Here is a 22,582-nt window from a genome sequence, read left to right on the forward strand (position 1 = left end):
GTGCTTGTGGAGCTGGGCTGGCTGCTCTCAGGAAGGCAACAAAGGACTCTCTTGTGATGTGAATGCTATGGACCTCTCCATCTAGATGCAGCTGTAAATATGTGTTAATTAACCATTGGCCTGATCCACCAGGCTATAATTACGTTCTTATGTTATTACTGAGTATTCTTTTCATGTGCTAGTTTACACATCACATTATGTATCAAAGGATTATCCAGATTATGGGTGTGCAGTAAACAAATATATTAAATTTCATAAGAAATGTATCTGCATGTGCATGACTGGTACTAGAAGCTGAAGATCTCTATACTCTTTATCTTTGTTAGCTGATGTTATTTTGGAGCGCAAAAGGAGCAAAACTTAATCTGGGAGTTTACAAAAGGAGGTCATAATACTGAGTGACCATAAACAACCATTAATCCTATGATTATTTATCACAGTGTACATGATACCATATGAGAAGCAAGACCTAAGTGTATGGTAGGATGATTTTTATCCACTTGCACCCAAGCAAAATACTGTATGGAAACCAGGTATGTCATAAAATGCCTTTGGAAACCAGTTTTCCATACCAAGTAAACAAGCAAGTCATCATGGGGGTAAATAGTTATCAGTAACCATTTTGGAGACCTATTTTTATCTTGTTCCATATAATGGAAATTGTACTGCCAAAGTAGGAAGACAAGCTCCCCCTCCCTCCCCGTCAGCTGGTAGTTGTGATTAGTTTTTGTTGCTATTATATATTACACTTGAATTGACACTGCAGGATTACTAATGTAGAAGCCATTATTCAGATGAAATCTATGTAGACAAATTCCTGGACCTATTAGGAATGCAGGTGAATACCAGAGGGGCTGCTCGGGACAGCTGTGGTCTGGGTCTGCAGATATATTTGTGCAGAACTGTGCAAAATTGTCTGAAAACACTGTCATAAAAAAGAGAAAACACTTTGTTTTATTATACTTAAAGGTTAAAGTCTGTACAATGTGCTGATGCAGGAAATGTTTGATAGCATATGAACAACAGTGCAAAGAACTTGATATGGTCAGCTGCCTTTGATTTTCATGGCTCAATGGATAAGCAGCAAAATTTCTGGGTACAACAGGAATGGGGGGGAGTCCATAACCCTCCAGATGTTGCTGGACTACAGATCCCATCAGTCCTTGACCTATGTCTGTGTTGGCTTGGGATGATGGGATCTCAAGTCCAAGAACATCTGGAGGGCCACAGGTTTCCCATTCCTGGAATACAAGATTCAATTACTGCATCTGATGATTGCACAAGATTGTTTCCAGCTGTTTGCTGCTTTCCTGTTTTCCTCATGCTGCAGATACAAACCATTTGCTGCTACTGTCAGTGGACTGGCAGTGATGAGCCTGGGCACTCACACTGTCCTTGTGTGGCCTGAGGGTGTCAGGCTTGCTGACTAAGCTTGCTGGTCACTTGCAGAAGCACCACTGTCACTGGGACAAACAGCTCTCCTGGAGCATTCTTAGTGTTTCACGTTGCTGCCGATGCTGTTCTCTTAAGAAAGCTGCCAAACAGGTAAGACACTTTATCAAAATGCAAATCTATTATGTAGAAACGCTCCATCCATCAATACTTTCCTTCTTCTTTCCTAATGCTAATCAGAAATTGCTCAATTTACACAGAAACATAATTGTACTATTATGAAAGTGTATTTACAGGCAATTCATAAAGGACCAATGTTTTCCACATTCAGGGTGTGAATAAAAGCCAGTTAATTATTATTAAAGTACATTGCTCTGTCTCAAAATACTGCAAGTACTTCTTTGCACAGTACATAGCTATTAAACTATGGATCCACCCCCGCCCCCTTATGAAGTAGTGATAGCTAGAAATTTGAATGGCTTTAGAAAAGGATTAGACCAATCCATGGAAGAGAAGGCTACTAATGGCCACACAACATGATGCATAAATTCATGATGCTGGGAATCGCAAGTTGAAAGAGACTGTGGAGGATGCACGGTTGTTTGTTGTTTTTTTGCAGTATCCACATTTCCTCACCCCCAATTTAATTTTATTTGGAAAAATGTTAAAAAACAACTGCTGCTGTTGTTTTTGTGATATTTAATTGGCTGTTAACAGGGTCCTGTGTGGAAGCCGATAGTATCTGAACAGATCTTTCAGATACCACAGAACCGATGTTGGCAACTGTTTTTTTTTTTAAACGATCTGATTTTACACAGCAGTTGGCACCAGCATAGGTGCCAACTCTGTGGGGCCCTGGGTGCCCCAGCACCCATGAAGGAGGCAGGCACCCACAAATTCTGGTGCCAGGGCTATGCACGCTGTATGGCACTCATGGCCTCAGGCACCCATGGGGCCAAGTTGGCACTCCTGTTAACCAGCATTAAATGGGGGGGATGTGCGCTACCATTTTGATATCTTTGATGTGGCATTGATGCTGAAAAACAAATAAACAAGCAAACTTGCATGCCCCCACAATAAACGCAAGTCTAGGAGACTCCTCTCTCTCCATGTAGGAGCTATGACCCTGGAACCTTCTGTCTGCAAACCGTGCTCCCAGCGCGTGCTGTTGGCATTGACCTCATGTGGCAGGAATCAAAACCCCTGCCTGAGATGGGCCTAGCCCCGGCGAGGCCTCGCCACTTGATTTCGGTGCATGTCCAAAAGGGGGCCCAGCAGCAGTGCGTTGCCATAAACGGGCGAGGAGGTGGAGGGGAGAGAGAGAGAGAGGCCTCCTTTACCACATACCCTAACAGGCCACGACGGTCTTTCTGAGCTGACCCGACCCGATCTGCCCTACAGCCCCCCACGCCCAGCCTCGCCCGCGCCCTCAGCGTGACTCAGCGGCTTCCCGTGCCCCGCTGACCCCTGCGAGGAGGCGGCTTGTGAAGGCAATTCCTCTCCTCCTCTTTCCTCCTCCTCTCCCTCACAGCCTGTCCTCCCAAGAGGCGTCCGCAGGCACAGGAGGAGGCGGCAGCAGCAGCAGCCACAAGTGAGCGCCCAGCACGAGCAACAGGCGTCACCACCAACCGCCCGGCCAACCGCCCTTCCTCCCGTTGACTGACTGACTGACCCCAGGGATGGAAGGTGCCGCCGCCGCCAGGAGTCCCCCGCGTGAGGGGGAAGACCTGCTCCCCATGTGGACCCAGAAGAGGGGCTGCGAGGTGTTGAGGGACCCCTCTCTCAATAAGGTACCTTAAATGGAGTCGGCCTGTGTGGGGTGTGTGTGTGTGTGTCGGAGGGTCGGTTAACGAGGAGAGGCGCGAAAAAGCCGTGAGGGGACCGGCGTCAACTTACACATCCTCCCGCCACCCCACACCCTTTTTGCACGAGATAAATATATATATTCCCCCCTCTCCCTCGGAAGTGAATCGTGCTCGGTTCAGTGGGCTGGGCTTCCTAGGCAGTTTGCAGGGCTTGCAAACGCAGCGCCGGGAAGTTTTCGCCGGCGGAGGGAGGTTTGTGGTGTTGTTGTTTCCCCCCCTCCACGCTCGCTCTCCCTCTCCGTCGCTGTAACCGAGCCGGTTGGCCTTTTCTGCCTTGGCTCCGCCCCAGCGCTCGGCTCTCGCCTTTTCCTGCAGCCGTAGGGAGAGGAAGCGAAGCGGGGCAGCAAAACACCCTCCTCTCTCCGCGCGCGAAAGCCCAAACCCACGCTGGACTCCCCGGGGAGTTTTATGGCGAGTTATTCGTCCGTTTAATCTTCCCACTCCCCATCTCATGTTCAAATGCAAGCTGGACATGGTGCGGTGGTGCTGTTTGCTTATGCCTTATAAACTGTGCACACACACACACACACACACACACACACACACAAAAAAACACACCGGTCAAAAAGTTTCATAATTGTCTACACTCGCGCAGGGTTGCCAGCTGGTCCAACAGCAACCGTCCCAGTTTGCTTCTCTGACCTTGACAGGTTTATGATAGGTGCTGCAATCAGCCAGGAGATGGTTCTCTGGCAGAGCAAACTGCTGTTCAAGGAACAGCCCCTTCAAACATTAGAAGAGGTGTCTGCCCTGACCCTCATGGCACAAGAACCTTGTTCCTTTCCTGCAGCCAAGCTGTTAGGGCCACTGGCCACAACGTGATTTCCTCATGTGGAGCAGCAGTTTGGCTCTAGTCAGCTGTCTGTTCCTGGCAGTAAAAATTGACTCTTTCAGCAAAATCTGCGAGTGCCTTGGTCATGATCAAGTGGTGCTATTGCCTTTCCAGGGTCAGACCACACTATTTAATAGGAGACGCACTTTTAAAAATCCCTGTGCCATTTCTCTCCATTACCTACTGCCTTCCAGGCAACACTCTGTATAGTGGCTCCAGCTCCACCAGCCCATTGGATATGAATGGTCACAGTTGTCGGGTAAGTTCTAAACTTGTTCTAAACTGAGCAAGTTACAAAAAGAGAGAATTGTTCTAAAGATGTATGGGGTGTGTTGTTTTAAAGATACATGGAGTGTTAAATCACTAAAGGGATATGCTTCTCTGATATCCTTATTTTTGGGTGCGTGTGTGCAAAGAGAAGAGTATGAAATGCACAGAAGCAGAAGAGTAGGACGTTACAAAAGGAAGAGAGAATCAAGTCCAACTTAGCAGTTTTATCAATCAAAAAGTTAAATATCTTTTCAAAGGTCTTAAACTTGTCTAAAACGTTTAGAAAAGCACCATAAAGGATATTATTACTCAGGAAAAGATGGGTAACAGCACATGGTGGATTGTTAAAAAAAAGGGGTGAATATAAGTATCTATGGAGTACTTTGGGGAGTTACCTTGGCGCCAGTTTTGTGCATTACTTGAAGGTGGTGGGAAGTTGGATTATCAACATAGTTTCTGCATGTTTTCTTGGAAGTCTGTAGTTCAGCTAGAGTTTTAGACCCTCGACTTACTAGTCTTATGTCCCCCTTCTGTTTTTAGACAGCTTGGAAGTCTGTAGTTCAGCTAGAGTTTTAGACCCTCGACTTACTAGTCTTATGTCCCCCTTCTGTTTTTAGACAGCTATGTGCATGGCTTTTGGAAGGGCTGGAACTGAAGCTCAGTGGTAGAGAGTCTGCTGGCATGCTGAAGGTCCAAGGTTCTTTTGTTTCAGATTGGACTGGGAATGTCTCTTCTCTGAAACCCTGGAGAGCTGCTTCCAGTTAGAGTAGACGATAGCAAGCTAGATGGACTAATGATCCGACTTGGTGTAAGGCAGTTTCCTATATTCCTAATGGATGGAAAAATGAGTTGTGAAGCACAGATTTCGTACCCCCATTCTGTGCTTTACAACTGCTTCTAAAGTCCAAATATGTTAGAACCAACCAAACAAAAGTTTATCAACCCTGATAAGAAAGATATACTTTGAGCATGTGCAGATTTGCATGGTAATCTCAAACCATAGCACTATCATGACTTTAGGGACAGACTGGTGGTGAGGTTGGAGTCATGCAGTTGCGCTGACAGGACCTCCTCTGACCAATCAAAAGTTTTTTCTTATTTCACAACATTTATATACCGCTTGATCGTAATAAAACCTCAAACCAGTTTACTTTTTCCATGGGGATGCCTAATATAATATAGTTAATATAATAGAATATAGAATAGGACAGAATAAAATAGTAAGTGCTGTTTAGAATGTGGTTCTGCAATTCAGTACTGCCTATAACATCACTGGGAATGAATGGCAGTCTCTCATCCTCAAAATCTGTGCCATTTGATAAACACTTGGAATCTTCTCTATTTTATTTATACCTGTGTGCTGCCCCCACACCTTCCATTAAAAAAGGGTGGGAGTATAAGTTCCCCTTGTATAGAGTTTTTAGCCCTCTGTGCATTTCATAGCTATTACACAGGGCCAACCTTATTGTTAGGCAGAGTGTAGCAACTGTCTCAGGCAACTGATTTTAGTGTCATGAAAAGATGGCTAATTTTTAATTTGATTTATTATTACAGCACTATATTTTTACTGCAAGGAAAAGGCATTTCTAGAATTTTCCATTTTGGGTGCCAAAATAACTTGACTGGTTGACTAGGGCGCAAAACCATTTGCTGCTTGGGCTTATGCAGCAAAATGCCTTGGGCAAGCGCTGACTAGTTTGGATTAGAGCTGGCTCTACTATGGCAGTTAAGATAAAATCAGATGTTTCTAGAAAAGACCTCTGTGTAAGATACAAACAGTTACCATTTTAGCTATTTGTTGTAGGTTCATTAGCTCATGACAAAGGAAAGAACATTGGATACTGGTTGTTCCCAAGAAGATAATGAGCTGCCAGTCATTTAGCCCTGACTGAGGGTTTTGGAGGGTAAGGAAAAGTAGGAATAACAAACCAGTATCCAGTAAAAAAATTATCTTAAAAAAGTAGATGGTGTTAAAACTCTTGATCTAAGAAGTAAAATGGAATCCTATTTATGTGCAGTTTATTATGGGAAGCTATCGCATGAAGAGGAGTAATTTTAGCTGAAAGTCGTGAAGAGCACACCTGCAGAGTTGCTATGTTAGACTGGAGGACAGTTATGAAATTCTGGGCCCTGTTTATTTTTTGTTTGGAGAAGTGATTTATTTGATATACCATACTTTTCTGTCTATAAGGCACCCTCATGTATAAGATGCCCCCTATTGGGGGGGCCCTCAAATTTAAGAAAATGGGGGGACGCAAGCAAAATTGCCGAAGTGGCAACCAATCCAAAGCAGCCCTTGCCACATCCGCTAATAACCTGCCCATTTGACAAAGCAGCAGCCAATCCAAAGCAGCTGTTGCCGCATCCACAAATAATCCACCCGGTTGACAAAGCAGCAGCCAATCCAAAGCAGCTCTTTACGCATCCACAAATAATTGATTGACAGCCCTGAAGAAGGTGAGGAAGGGGCGCTGGGTGTGTGTGTAGGGATCCAGAAAGGCTGGCCCAGGGGCGGGGAGAGAGAAGCCGACTGGCCCCTCAGAGAGAGAACTTTTGCCTCCCTTTCCCCCCCCCTTGAACTCCCCCTTCACGCACCCTGTGCGTTTGTCCCTCCAATGGCAATGGGTAGATCACTGCCAGTTTTTTATACTGGGTAGTAGATTGCAACCTGGTCTATTGCTTTCATTTTATAGATCAATGGTCTCGTTAGATAGTAAAATTCATGTTAAATTGCTGTTTTAGGGGTTGTTTTTAATTGTCTGGAACGGATTAATCCATTTTGTATTACTTTCTATGGGAAAGTGCGCTTTGGTTTTGGAACGCTTTGGTTTTGGAACAGACTTCTGGAATGGATTAAGTCTGAGAACCTCGGGTTACATACACTTCAGGTTACAGACTCTGCTAACCCAGAAATAGTATCTTGGGTTAAGAATTTTGCTTCAGGATGAGAACAGAAATTGTGTGGTGGCGGCAGTGGGAGGCCGCATTATCTAAAGTGGTGCTCCAGGTTAAGAACAGTTTCAGGTTATGAACGGACCTCCAGAACGAATTAAATTCTCAACCCGAGGCACTTGTAACTTATACCACTGTATAAGTTACAGGTGCCTTAAAATCTGTGGACCTTACCTTGGGATAATGTGGAAGTTTCCTCTTCAAATGTTTTGCTAAAACATACTGCCTCTTACAATTCCACATTAACTTGTGAAGTTGTTCTTTACTGGATTATTATAGTGCCATCTCTTTGTAGGTCCCATTATTAGGGTCAAATTACATATTCATAGTAACTGTATGTAATATTGACTACAAGACTGCCTTTCCAAAGTGGCCTTAGACAGGGAAGTAAACAAGAAGCCTGAGTGTGAGCAGGTGGTTAGACCTTTCTAACTTGCTGCTTTCCCTTTGAAATCTCCCCTTTTACCTTTTTTCGCTTGGAAGTTTCAGGCTGGATCCACAGCAGTTGTAAAAGTGCCTAAGGGGAAAATGAAAAAGGTGAACATAAGACTAGTGTTCCATGTACTGTAGATGTGTTGGCCTTAATATGATTATCAGTATTGGAGTATAGGAAGTAGCCTATTTTCTCATTTTTTCTTTCTTCTAAGACCCTCCCTAGGATCTTCATATACTGATTCATCCCTACTTTCTCTGTTTATCTTTGGTAGCTGCCAGGTTGAGATAAACAATTTTTCTAGGTTTTGTCTAAGACTTTATCTTTTTTTTTAAGATGGAGGATGAAGGTATCCATACTTTATGATGTATGTTCATATGAACTATGAGAATAGAATCTATCTGCAGTACTGTGTATCTGTCCTAAGGTAACATGAGCAGCAGCCCTTGCTTGAACTTAGGGGGAGGCGTGGTCAGGGTTTTTATTTATTTATTTGGGGAAGGTTTACAGAGTCTGACAATCCCAGGTCTAGACAGAATGTCAATATGTAAACCAAAAGCTCTGCAGAGTGGGACCTAATCTTCTTAACCTCTTTGTAAAATGCCTATTTTTCAGGGGGAATCTAAAAGTTAGATATGCTGAGCTGGCTCATGCTTCTTCAGGCAGGAAGGGAGCCTGGCCTTCAGTAATTTCTTAAGATAGAAAAAGTTCAAGGAGAACTCTATTTCCTTTTCGGAATACTGTAACAGGAAAGTAGTGTGATACTGCTTCAATAAAATGCTGTTGAAGTGGTATTGTAGCCTCTGTTCCTTTTGGAGGTGAATGCTTATTTTATGTCTCTCCTGAAAATGTTTCAGAGCAGGGGGTACACAAAATTAAAACTTTGCATGGGCCACTGTGCATGTTTTATTTCAGTTATTGTATTATGTGTGAAGGAGAGAAAAGGCAAAACAAACCTAACCTTCCAGGTTTTCTTAATGAACATAAAATAATGACTTTTACTCTTTGAGGATCATCCGCCTAAACCCGTCAAGGTCATAGTTAACAAGAAAGTGCAATTTCAGTTTCTATCTCAGTTTTGGTTTTCTGTCTTCATCATTCACAAGGGTGTGAAATGGGCCATGAATCATTGTTGCTGCAGCTACAATTGATGCTACAGATTCCAGTATTACTGAAGCTCTAAAACTGGGATGCAGTTAAGGGACTTTCCAAATGTTGCTAAACTATGAGTTGCATGATCCATGCCTATTGGCCATGCTGGCTGGGGCTGATGGCAGGTGCAGTCCAACAACAACATATAGAGGGCCACAGGTTCATAAGAAACAAAATCCCAAAATATCTTACAAGGTTACTGTAGGGATTACTGAAAAGATGCATGTGAAGTGCAAAAAACACCAAAAGCACTATATAAATGCTCAGCATTTTATTCACGCTGTGAACATGCTACAAAGAGTCATAACACAGGCAGAAGGCTAGTAAAAATGATTGCGGTCGTAGAATTTTTACGTAAAAAGTCTTAACATTTTGAGGTGCATGTAGGAAAGCAGGAAGAAGAAGGCTAGCAATAATATCTTGCAGACAACTGTTTGGGAGTCCTCTTACCCAAATGTGACATCTAGTTTTGTCAGATATATGTGTAAGACTAGCATCTGACCCATCCTATGATTAAATATTGCTTCTCTCCTGTATCTTAATCACAGGGAACTGGAAAAACTTGAGTAATAATTGAGTTTCCTCTTCTTAAGATCAGCCCCCAGCAGTGGCCCTAATGGCCACAACACTCCTTTGTTGTACAGTGGTACCTTGGGTTAAGTACTTAATTCGTTCCAGAGGTCCGTACTTAACCTGAAACTGTTCTTAACCTGAAGCACCACTTTAGATAATGCGGCCTCCCACTGCTGCCGTGCCGCCAGAGCATGATTTCTGTTCTCATCCTGAAGCAAAGTTCTTAACCCGAGGTAATATTTCTGGGTTAACGGAGTCTGTAACCTGAAGTGTATGTAACCTGAAGTGTATGTAACCCGAGGTACCACTGTATTGCCACTACATAAGGTCAGGTAAGGATGAGGAATGATTCTCACACTTTCTGACTGTCCACTACTTGAAACTTGTTTGGCTATTACTTTGCCCATGCCCTAGCTGCTTCTACAAGGCATGTTTCCAATCATACATTATATCTGGTCTTGTGAAAATTGTGTGTATGAAAATTAGTTTGTTGATAAATTATCAACATTATTTCATTTTTTGAATGATAAATTTAGTGATTATATGCCATCATATTCTCTGTTTATGTCTAATGAATTACTCTGGGTTTGTTAAGATGTTACTGCATCTGAATTTTTAAGAATGCAGTAGAATGTGTAGTATTGGTTTTAAATTATTTGTGCGTGTACATATACATTGTTAATTTTAAAAATCGAATAGAATAATGACCTACAATAACTCAAGCCTCTTATGTTGGCCTGTAATACACTACAGTGGTACCTCGCAAGACGAATGCCTTTCAAGACAAAAAACTCACTAGACGAAAGGGTTTTTTGTTTTTTGAGCTGCTTCGCAAGACGATTTCCCCTATGGGCTTGCTTCGCAAGACAGAAACGTCTTGCAAGTTTGTTTCCTTTTTCTTAACACCGTTAATACAGTTGCGACTTGACTTCGAGGAGCAACTCATAGAACGCGGTGTGGTAGCCTTTTTTGAGGTTTTTAAAGACTGGTGATTTTTGAAGCTTTTCCAAAACTTTCCCGACACCGTGCTTCGCAAGACGAAAAAAATCGCAAGACGACAAAACTTGCGGAACGAATTAATTTCGTCTTGCGAGGCACCACTGTACAAGTTTGTAATTTGTGGGGTAATGACACCATGTTTTCTCCGTGTGTGTAGACATGGAAGGATGGATTATTTGAGTGACACAGACTAGAAGAGTTGGAGAGTACTGTCTGACAGCTTTGAGAAAAATGAGAATAAGCCTTGGTTTTCTCATTTGTTTCCCTATGCTGTTTAAAACAATATTACCAAAGTGGCCAGGAATTTGTTCTATGTGATTGCGGACTGACCTAGATTCCAGATGCCTGCATCTCAAACAGCCTTCAGTTTCCTGAAGTGGCTTTATTCTCTAAATAATTTTGACATAGTTTTTAGATGCCACTTGGGTCTTCAATTTGGTAAATCATACCAGATATAAAATGGCTGAGAAGTTATATTCCAACATGTGACAACAGCTACCACTTATATAACAATAACCATTTATTCCAACTAGTTAATAATCTGACCAATTTATTCCTACTTAGACCCCTTGAAGTAATTTGGTGTGTGTGAGGGGTAATTAAATAGTACTCAAAAGGGCCAATTTTACATTTTATTTTTTCTATCCACAGAACAGGAAAATCCAAATGAAAGTGGGGTGTGTGTGTAGTCTGCTACTTAGATGAGGACATAATGTGAATGTCATGATAAACATGCACACAAATCCATTTTTACATTCTAAATTGCCACATGTACACAACCTAAACACCAAAAGTCCCTTAAAAAGGCAAAAAGAAGGGACTGGGCACTCTTTTAAAAATATAATCATTTTCTAGGCAAGGGCAGGAAGAACACCTGTGAATCCTTACAAGTAGCTGTTTGAGATTTAGGGGTCTGCCACTTTTCTTGCCCACCTCTCTGGCTGCAGCAAGTAGAACCTTAATTCTGCTACACAACAAGAGGTGAGCAAAAGTACAGAAAGCAGAAAAAACTGCCCTGCAAAATATCTTGAGCCATTTCAGTTTGAAAGAAGGGTGACACAGAGCTCAAGTGGCATACAGTACATGATTTCCTTACCTCCAATTTTATCTTTACAACAACCAGCAATAAACAGCCCAGCAATTTCCAGCAATCTTCTTGGCTGAGCAGAGACTTGAAATTAGGCTGTACAAGTACAAATCCAAAATTTAGCCACTAGAACACACTGCTGCTGCAGCAGCAGCACAATTTCACTACAAACACTAACAACACACACACAATGATGTATTTCAAGATTTTAAAAAACTGTACAATAGTCAAAGATATTAAATGTGAAAAGATTGGCTACATAGCTAATATATTTCTCTACACATTGCAACATCTACATGCTAACAGAAACTAGAATTCCCACTAAATCAGAGATAGCCAAAAAGGTGCTCTCCACCAGTTGTTTGACTCCAATGAACTCTAGCCAACATGTTAGCGGTAATGAGAAATTAGTCCCTGTTCTACCTTAACAAACATGTACTATCCAACAATGCAGTACGTCTGACCTATGGTATAGACAGACCTTCAAATACGGCTCTTAGGCTGGAGCCAAGCTTTTTATGGGTTCCCTCGCCCTTTCATAACAGTTTCTAACTAGTTCTCTTAGTGGTGCAGCAATAAAACTGCTAGCACATTTGCAAAGCTAAGCAGGGTCCAGTATGGTTTCAAATTGGATGGTGCACCGCATGTTGAGATGCCTGCATTGCAGGGGGTTGGACTAGATGCCACCGAGGTCCCTTCCAACCCAACAATTCTATGATTCTATGACTTTTCTTTGGAAACATCAGTTTATTTCAAAGAAACACTTAACACTAACATGAGAAAACTTTACCCACTTTGAAAAATCATCATCAAAACTGAAGGATATTCTCATCTCTGTTTAACAGCACTGGGGGAAATGGCTAAATAATATTTTATGAACTGAAGATACACCATTTAGATTAACAGCTCCATTGCTTATTTAGTTACTTATCTAATAAGAAAGCTTATATCCTGCCTTTCCACTGCCAAAGCATTCTCAAAGTTGGTAGACAACATTTGTTCAAAATAATAGTCTTTCAACTTTTGTAGTTCTTTGTGAACTCTCAGAAGATATAATAGGATGATCTAACTTTAAGATATTCCAGGCGCCTGTTTGCCCCACATCATCTTACTAAGAATGGCAGGACTGGGAGACTTAAAGAGTCATACAGTTGGAAGAGATTCAATGCTATCAAGTCTGATTCCCTTTTGTGATATTAACATTGACTACACAGACGGTAGCTGACTTTAATGAGCTGCGCCAAAATAGAGGTCAGAAAACGCTGGGACCAAAGATTACAACTATGCTTAAAAAAAATAAAAAATCAGCACACTGTAGGGCAAAATAAAGACAGAATGCTCAAGAAACAGCAAGAGGTGGCCAAGGGAATTGGATTTACTATGGAAGGAGAAAAAGACTGGACCAGATCTGTTGTTAATACAATATTTCTGAAACTAAATGTAAATGGAATACAGTGGTACCTCGGGTTACATATGCTTCAGGTTACATACGCTTCAGGTTACAGACTCTGCTAACCCAGAAATAGTACCTCTGGTTAAGAACTTTGCTTCAGGATGAGAACAGAAATTGGGCTCCGGCGGCACGGCGGCAGCAGGAGGCCCCATTAGCTAAAGTGGTGCTTCAGGTTAAGAACAGTTTCAGGTTAAGAACGGACCTCCGGAACGAATTAAGTACTTAACCCGAGGTACCACTGTAGCAGTTCGGCTCTGCAAATCTATCCAGCCATTTCTCCACACGTGTCAAAATCACTTCTATGTCGCTTCCATCAGACAACAGTGACTAAGAGACTGATCTATGAATCAGGACACCACTAGTATTCATCACTAGGTGGTATTATACAAGACATTCACTCAACGTTATTCCACCTTCTGTGATAGAGTGATAATAATTCTGATTTAATTTACAGGGACATTAAAAGTTCTAAATAAAGCATTAGCATTATTATTTTCTTGCTCCATGTGGCCACTGCTGGGAATGAAGAAACTCATATGGAACTGCTGTAACATGTGATACACATAGGACCAAATATAATATGTTAGTTTATGCATTACAGCTGTGTCACAAATCTTATAAAAACCATTCAGAAACAAGATGTGCTATTATCTTCCAGTATATGACATTTATAATTTTGTTGCTATCAGTTATGAAACATGAATTTGTCTCTAATTTATATGGCCTTCTTTATATAGCTGTTCATGTTGATGACAAACCTTTTATTCCCATTTCTGATGGAAATCAGAGGCTAAGAGAGTAGGTCTTGTCCAGATTATTGAAAGGATTTATGGCTAAACTGGAATTTCAGTCCTGGTGCAAGTCCTAGTTTCTTTCAACTGAACTAGATTGCTTTCCATTATTTTACACATATCTCTTAAGAAGGACATAATCATATGGAAGATTTGCATAATATACCCTAAACAGGAATTTGTCAGTGTGGAAAACGAGTTTACTGTTTTTCTACCCAAACTGCAGTAAAATTTCTTTTATACGTGGAATTTGAAAAAGAAGGATTGGTGATCAGCAGAAATTTGGCAGGTGGCGAAAGAGAAGGCTTTCTGAGCAGTGACTCCAGCTCCAGCACCTAGGGAACGCTCTTCCCAAAGACTTTTGCCTGCCCCCCCCCCTCCTGCATGAATACCTTTTTAGTGCCAGGCAAAGACTATTCTCTATTCAGGTTGTGAAATCTTTTTAGCTCATTAATTTTTACTGGTGATTATGCCTAGGCTGACGGAAAAGGCAAGTTAGATTATTGTGTAATCAATTGTAGTGCCTCAGTTGATTATATGATAAATAAATAGAAATATTTATAAATTTATTTCATAACATTTATATAGCACTTCATCGTAGAAAAAACCTCAATGCAGTTTACAAAAAAGAGTAAACAATAACATTATCACTGAAAAAATTGCAACCATAATTTAAAACATACAGAAAGTTAAAACTACGATAGAATAGACTAAAATAAATAAACTCCTGCAGATTCTTTCAAAACACCTGGATAGGCTTGTCTAAATGGGAATGTCTTCCGGAACCACCAGAAAGAATACAGGGAAGGTGCCTGCCTGATATCAATAGGCATGGACTTCCAAAGTGCTGGTGCTATATGCAGTTTGTTCTTGTTTAATTGCACTGTCTGCTTTTATTGATATATGGTGATGAATGAATAAATACTGAGTAAATAAATTCAATGAGTAAAACCAATAAGAGATATGTGTAACTGGAAATAATTAAGGCAGCAGAGATTTCCCCTGGTAGTTTTAAACATACACTTCAGGATAGGTTTATGGGAGACTGCAGAAAGAGCTACTTTGGCAATAGAGTTCTTCAGTTTTTTATATTGCAGATCCCAAAATACTTCTTGACGCCTTGCCTGATTCATTGTCAACCAAGCAGATTTTTAGACCCCCTGATGGTTAGTTGTTGGGGCCCTTATAAGAGACGGACAACTCCTTCTCCATCAAGACATTTCACGAGGTGTAAGACCAGGCCAATAAAACAAAAAAACATCTCTTACATTTGTAAATGTTTGATCTACTATTGAACTTTTGGTGATGCTTATAATATATGTTCAGTACTTTGTGTCCTTATACAGGAATGTACACTGTTAAGTAAGGTTTTAATCTGGTCTAACAGAACAGATAATAAATCCAATTAGCATACTCTCAAATTAGAAATGCCGCATAGTTACAAATACCTTTCCAATCTGCTGTTAGTTTATGCTTTCCTTGATTGCCCTTATTTTGCCCTCTTAAAACATCAGACTAAAAGTTGATTTTTGTACTAATTGTCCTTCCTTTAGCTCCTATGTGTTTAGTCCATTAAGTTAAACATCCTCTAGTGATTCAGGAAAAATGGCAAGGTGTTAAATGAAAATAAAAGCTTGATGAGGCTTGGTGCTAACTTAATACTTATCACTATGGCTGGTCTGAAACATAGTGGACTGTTTTGCACATCATGTTGAGCCAAACTGTGGCTAATCATGAAATGTGGGGTCCAAGAGAAGAGATTGTGTCCCCTTTGCTCAAACCTGGTTGTACTACTCCTATGTTGTGCTGTGCTAAGCCATGATTTGTGTTGTGTGAACCCAGGTTCATGATTTAACTTTCCCAGACAAACCAAGAACTGTAAACCATAGGACAAACACATTGTTCATGGTTAGTGTGGAGAGAGCTAAACATTGAGCTGGACTCCAGACTCTAGCATGCTTGCTTGTTCATACTTTTTCATAGTTGGTGTTACTTGTGAACCAGGCCATTGTGAGCCAGTTAGTTCAACTTTTGATTTATTTGTTTCTCAAAGTTTTACAGCAGTATAGCCATCTGATTCTATGGTAATTGAGATACATCAGATAGTTTCAGTTGGTAGAGATTCCTTATTAATAATTCTGATGTCCACTGTTGCTATTTTTATAATAGACCTTGATTTCCAGACAGTACAACAAATAAGAAAAAAACCAGGCAGCACTTATGAAAATAGTGAATCAGCTGATTTGATTTCAGCAAAAAACACTGCACATGGAGATTATTAGCGTGAACATAAAGCAGATTTGGCCTTTAAAAGATGTCTGGAACTAGTCCATGAGCAGCTCCTGAGGGATGCTTACAGATAAACCTTTCTCTCACCACATGTGTTGGATGAGATGTTTACTAGTTGGATGAGAGCTGAGAACTGGAAGAGATGAAATTTTAATTATTTTTTTTACCTTGACTTCAGTTTCTGGACTTGTACTATGTGCCCTTTAAAAATGTTCAGGTTCCTTATATTAAAAAAATAGATTAAAGAAGCAAATGATAATTTGTGAGCAACTACAGTAGCTTGTTATATCATTATAGAGAAATTATATTGCTGTGGAGTCTTAACATTTAATATTTTATTCACTTACATTCCTTACTGTGGTTTTCAATTAAATTAAGCATTATAAATATGACACATAAATGTGAATTTGCCCCCTGCATATAATCTACCAAGGCTGCTATTAGAATAAACTTTTAACCTGACCAGTTGTACAGTTTTCAGTTTGGCATTTATCTGCCGATCTATATTCCAGATTCTGCACAGTGACATATAACATCAGCAACTATATGGGAAGTGTTGAGACTATGGTTGTGTACACATCACCACCTTTAAGCACAGTTAATAACGTGTTTCAAATGCATTTGTATGTCATTGTACACATCGGCATGGTTGGATGTGTTTCTTAGTTGCCTGCTGTCTGTCCACACTCGTGGGCAAAGAGGGTGTGTGGCTATGGGCATAGCCAGAGGGGGCAAGGAGGGGCAGCTGCCCTCCCAATCAATAAAAATCAATATAAATAAATAGCTAACTAAGGTTCTGTCACCCTTAACAAAAGGCCTGCCCACCCGCAACAAAAATCCTGGCCACGCCCATGGGTGTGACTTATATTTTCAAATTGGATTGAAACTTGTTTGGTGGAAAACACATCAAATGCAGTATTTCTCAAACTACAGGATAGATGTGGATTGAATTTGTGGCTAATGTGTGTACATAATTTCACAAACCAGCTGTGGGAGCGCGCTGGGTACACATTGAAATGGGCATGTGTACCATAATTGTGTGTGTATACCATATTTTTTAAACAAGACCACTCACCCATGGTAAGTTTATTTCATTTGAAAAGGCTTGGTACACAGAGTACTGCAGGCCACCAAAGTAAATGCTGCTATTTGTTAGATTTATGAAATACACCTCTGCCCCACGAGGACTATAATCTTTTTCTAAGCTAGTAATGGTATAATTCTTGCATTACATTTCGACTTCACATCTGGAACCTGGTTAAACACGTAAGGCAAGTAACCCCCAGTGTAATGTTACCCAGAGCATGTTCTCATAGGTGATTTTTACAATGGTTGTTGCTAAGTAGAAATATTTCTTGTTGAACATGTTTTTCTGGATAGAAAAGTGTAAACGAACTCCACAAAATATAAAAATTCTCTAAATCTATTTCTTACTGTGAAACAGATAAATAGACATATATGACATTATTCTTTGCTTTGTTTCAATAGAAACATGTTTGAAGTGTTGTGATCTCCAAATTTTCTTCTTAGGGCAACTTACAAGACAAGTATTTCAAAAATACAAAAATAGATCATTTTTGTAGGGTCAGGGCTCCACAACTTCCCATGTAAAATTGCCAATGTCAGCAATGCCCCCCCCCATCCCATTTCAGGCAATCTGCCCTCTGTGGTGGAGAAGTGGAGGAGTCTGTTTTCCTTTGCACTAGAGAGGCAAAAGCATCATGAAGACTCATGCTGCTCTTACTTTCTGCTTTTCCAAAGCCCCATGAAAAAGGAAACCAGCACATAGGACTTGGGGAAAGGGCAGGGTCTTGTTTTACACCACACAAAGATGATTCCAAGTGCTAACAGATGCTCCCTTGCAAATGTTTCTTGCTACTGCAGCTTTCTGTCACAATATGCTATAGTCCTATACAGTATTGCACTAATGAAAGTCTCCCTCCCTCTAATAATGGTCTGCAATTCTTTTGCCTCCTTTCCCCCCAAAATGTTTTCTAGAACCAGGCTCTGTACATGACCCCCAGCATAATTTCATGCAGTCTAATTTCAAAAGCCCTCTACAAGTAATCAGTTCAGACCTTTGGCGAGAGTGTTCTGTCCCTGCCCTTGCAATGTGCTGAATGAGGAGATTATACTTAAAGTTCCTCTTTCTATGACTGTTCTAAGCTTTGCCTTGGATACCTTGCTAAAGATACCACAGGTTATCCAGTATTATCTGCTGTGAAACACAAATTGTCATGGGCTTCTATTTGCAGATTTCCTTTTATATTTCTTAGTTCAACCTTTCTGGCCTTTAAAAAATATTGCACATGCCTTCTATGCATTCAGGCATTTCATAGCTAAGGATAAGCATCTAGGACAGTGTGTGTCTGGAATATTAAGCTGTAACTCCTTCTTAAATATGGATATTTAAAATATTGAATATTTAAAAGTGGTTTTAAGCTGCCCTGCATTCTTTTGGAATGGGTGTAGGAACCCTTGAAATAAGAAAACATTCTCTGCTTTTGAATACTTAGTTCAGAGAAGACAGAGGCCCCAACTTTATAACTTAAATATTTACCAAGGCAGTTTTCGCTTTCATTCAAATGGAATCCTATTTTGTTCTTCCCTTTCATTATTCTCTCTCATCATAGCAGATAAATTTAAAATTAACAAGGTGTATATTTGCATGTTTGAAGATTCTGAGTTTATGACAAGCTGAACCATATTACAGTGGTACCTCTAGATGCGAACGGGATCCGTTCCGGAGCCCCGTTCGCATCTAGAAGCAAACGTAACCAGTGATGGCACATATGCGCGTGCATGCGCGCGCTGCTTTTTGCCGCTTCTGCGCATGCATTACGTCATTTTGGGCGTCTGCGCATGCGCACGTGGCGAAACCCGAAAGTTATGTGCTATGTTACTTCCGGGTTGCCTCGGAGCGCAACTTGAACGCGCTCATCCCGAAGCACATTCAACCCGAGGTATGACTGTATAGATTTCAACAGGTTACTCTATCGAGAACAGCTGTTTATAGACAGATAGTGGTGTGGCCATGAGGAAGCTGACCAGGGAAGCAGGGTTTCATGCTCCAGACTTGAATAAGGTCAAGCCCCTCACCAATTGGAATATCTGCATTTTGTCCCTTGTTGGTGAGAGGCTTTAAAAACTTCAGTGCTGGTTCTGTGATATCAGGGACTCTTGGTGATAGCACCCTTAGTGGGTCCACTTAACCTGGAAGAGACAGACCTGCAAACTGATAAGCTTAGGCTATATCTGATCTTCTTGTGTGCTATGTACAAAGGGGAAATCGTTGCACTGTTTGGGTGGTGGGTTCTCTGCTGGTCTTGAAAAACATTCACCACCAGTGGGGCCAAAAAAGCTTCATATATGGCTAATACATCTTTCTTTTCAGAGCTCACCAAGGCCTTGCCCAGAACCTGCTTTCATTTTTTTTTAAAAAATTTTTATTCAAAATTTTCTAGACATTTATCTTCCAACACATATAACCCCATCCCCAACAATACAATAAACAGACAAAAAAGAAAGAACAAAGAAAAACATACAGAAAAGAAGAAAAAGTTATAACATCATCGTCAATTTCTTACTTTCCTCGCTTTTGGACTTCCTCACGTCTTTCGTTCCCGCTTTCCAAATTTATAAAATTCTAGACAGCAAATTATCACCTTGTTTCAATTTCTTAGTTATATTTTTCCCATATTATGTCTTCCAATTTTAAATTTGTTTTCCAAAGTCTTAGATACTTAGATATACATAATATTAACCAGTAGATTTACTTTTTCTCAAATCTCATCTATTCTCAAACACTTGTCAACTAATTTACTGATGCCACCTTAACTCTTACTCTTACATCATCTTAACATTCATACAGTTTACAATGTTTTTGTAGATAGTCCTTAAATTTCTTCCAATCCTCTTCCACCCCTTCTTCTCCCAGGTCACAGATTCTGCCAGTCATTTCTGCTAATTCCATATAGTCTATCAGTTGCATCTGCCATTCTTCCAGCGTGGGCAAGTCTTGAGTTTTCCAGTGTTTAGCTATGAGTATTCTTGCTGCTGTTGTTGCATACATGAAAAATGTATAATCCTTCTTTAACACCCTCTGGCCGACAATGCCCAAAAGCAAGGCCTCTGGTTTCTTAGGGAAGGTATATTTAAATACCTTTTTCAACTCGTTATATATCATTTCCCAGAAAGCCTTAACCCTAGGGCAATTCCACCAGAGGTGAAAGAACGTTCCTTCAGTTTCTTTACATTTCCAACATTTGTTATCAGGCAAATGGTATATTTTTGCAAGCTTGACTGGGGTCATGTACCACCTGTATATCATTTTCATAATATTTTCTTTTAAGGCATTACATGCCGTGAACTTCACACCGGTGGTCCATAACCTTTCCCAGTCAGCAAACATAATATTATACCCAATGTCCTGTGCCCATTTTATCATAGCTGATTTGACCGTTTCGTCTTGTGTATTCCATTTTAGCAGCAAGTTGTACATTTTTGAGAGAACCTTAGTTTTGGGTTCTAACAGTTCTGTTTCTAACTTTGACTTTTCCACCTGGAAACCTATCTTTTTGTCCATATTAAAAACCTCTTTAATCTGAGCGTAATGTAGCCAATCTCTCACTTTATCTTTTAGTTTTTCCATACTCGCCCAGAACCTGCTTTCAGGCCATTCCTAAACCCTGGGACATGGAAAGAGCAGTTTGTGCAAAGTGCCTTCCCCATATTACTAAGTATACACAGCTCACTCCTTTGTTCAGGCTTAGGCCCCACAGCCATTCCTTGGAACAAACTAGCTGTTACTAAACATAACATTAACACTCTGGTAGCTGGATATAAGAATAGCTACATTGTAATGTTGTGTTGATTATTAGTGTTCGGGTTTAACAGCTTTCTACATAATCTGAGATTTTAGAATTGAGTCACACTGTCATAGTTACAAAAAATATTATGGTCCTGATGTTCAAGGAGCCCTTCTACACTGTTGGTTGGAGCGTGGCGCTGATAATGCCAAGGTTGCAGGTTTGATGCCCGTAAGGGACAACTGCATATTCCTGCATTACAGGGGGTTGGACTAGGTGATCCTTAGGGTCCCTTCCAACTCTATGATTCTGTGATTCTACCTATGGCCCCTGGGGGTCACTAGGACAGTCACTCATGTTGTGCTTACCAGTCTTCACAATCCCTTCTGTTAATACTTACTGAGTTAAAGAGATCTGAAGAGTAGGAACCTGCCTTTTTCAAGGATGGCTAACATATGACTACAACTCCCACAATCTCTTTCCATTGACCATGCTGGCTGGGGTTCATGGGGCTTAGAGTCCCGCAACATCGACTAGCTCTATATTTTTAGTTGTGTATATCAACACAAGACACATACCTAGCTTATCCTAAATTGTGTCAGTCTTTAAGGTGCCATAAGACTCTCTTTTTTTGCTGCAGCTGATAAATGTGTTACTACCTCTTTCAAATTTGTCATTATTGTAGTTGATGTACCCAAGTAGCACCATTAAACTCATGGCAGAATCAAATATTTTGTTTTCATGTACCAACATGCCTTCCTATGAACAGAAAATACCTCAAAGTTCTAATTTCGACTTGTTTATGTTCCTCTTTTCTCTATTACTCAAATAGCCTTTGGAAATAAACAGTTTTGAAAATTCAAGGGTTCCCCCAGGTTTCTACTTCCAAAGTGTTTGTTTATTTTGAAAATAGCTGCAGTCTTGGAAATCATAATCAACTTGTGATAAAGAACACAAAGATTGAGAGGGATATGTGGTAATGTAATGATTTCCATTTTGCTTTCCAATAAATAGTATAGAAGCCAAGATACTAGCTTATAGCTTTATTCTCACATCAGCGGTAGCTTGCTGTATCCCGTTTATTTTGTCTGTATTCTGTAGGATGTTGCTTGTCTTGCACAAACTGTTTGCACCCTGATCGGCAAATTGCATTGGCAGATTTGCTTGTGGGAGAGGCTATAGAGCAACTAGTTTCACGACATCCTTAAGTTATCTTTTCATCCTAAGCATGTAATACTGATGTATAAAGACTCAGGTTGGGCTGTTGGTCCCTTTTATAGGCAATATAAATGGTTTATGGTTCAGATACTAAGCATCATCTTCTGCAACAACTTCAAACTCAGGGATGAAATATAAAGTTGAATCTATCTTGTAAAAAATATAGGAACCTGATTTGGTTTCTCTGTGTTGTAAAGGCCTTCTGTGAGCAAAACTTTGCTTCTGCAAAAGGAAGCGCCTTCCATTCCATTCAAAGAACAAAACATTTGGATCCAACTTACTGTGTTTAGGGAATTCCACAAAAAGTACACTTTTTAAAACTTCAGAATTGTTTTTATTTGAATTTCTCCTCCACCCGACCCTACTCCAAAAAAGTTTTGTACATTTGTAATGATAAATTTCTACTGTTGATATAAATGTGACATGTTAGTCATGGTGTGACTTGTTCAACAGACTTCAGTGGGAGTG

At 40.5% G+C, this 22,582-nt stretch overlaps 3 protein-coding genes across 14 annotated transcripts in view; 1 reads left to right on the forward strand and 2 right to left on the reverse strand.

Annotated features, from left to right (window-relative positions):
* The window catches only part of PRSS35 (serine protease 35), a 151,975-nt gene that overhangs the window by 33,890 nt on the left and 95,503 nt on the right, over window positions 1–22,582 (reverse strand). For 5 of the 7 annotated variants that reach the window (XM_077926186.1, XM_077926187.1, XM_077926189.1 and 2 more), the window contains one exon: window positions 7,778–7,828. The exons of 1 other annotated variant lie outside the window; for it this stretch is intronic. In XM_077926186.1, the coding sequence (XP_077782312.1) occupies window positions 7,778–7,828 (51 nt within the window). Of the gene's footprint in view, window positions 1–7,777; window positions 7,829–11,564; window positions 11,652–22,582 lie in introns of those variants that run through there. One more of the 7 variants, XM_077926190.1, reaches the window with a different exon arrangement.
* The window catches only part of RWDD2A (RWD domain containing 2A), a 131,345-nt gene that overhangs the window by 2,944 nt on the left and 105,819 nt on the right, over window positions 1–22,582 (reverse strand). The window contains exons 5-7 of one of the 3 annotated variants that reach the window (XM_077926193.1): window positions 11,565–11,651; window positions 7,778–7,828; window positions 932–1,534 (exon numbers count right to left, since the gene is read on the reverse strand). The gene's annotated coding sequence lies outside the window, so the exon portion shown is untranslated. Of the gene's footprint in view, window positions 1–931; window positions 1,535–7,777; window positions 7,829–11,564; window positions 11,652–22,582 lie in introns of those variants that run through there. The other 2 variants (XM_077926195.1, XM_077926194.1) reach the window with 2 other exon arrangements.
* ME1 (malic enzyme 1) overlaps window positions 2,608–22,582 on the forward strand; it is a 119,655-nt gene continuing 99,680 nt past the window's right edge. For 2 of the 4 annotated variants that reach the window (XM_028722866.2, XM_028722865.2), the window contains exon 1: window positions 3,866–4,348. In XM_028722866.2, coding sequence (XP_028578699.2) covers window positions 4,175–4,348 — 174 coding nt within the window. In that variant the 5' untranslated portion in view covers window positions 3,866–4,174. Of the gene's footprint in view, window positions 3,183–3,865; window positions 4,349–22,582 lie in introns of those variants that run through there. The other 2 variants (XM_028722864.2, XM_028722863.2) reach the window with 2 other exon arrangements.

Source organism: Podarcis muralis, chromosome 3, assembly GCF_964188315.1.
Source record: "Podarcis muralis chromosome 3, rPodMur119.hap1.1, whole genome shotgun sequence".
NCBI classification, from domain to species: Eukaryota; Metazoa; Chordata; class Lepidosauria; order Squamata; family Lacertidae; genus Podarcis; species Podarcis muralis.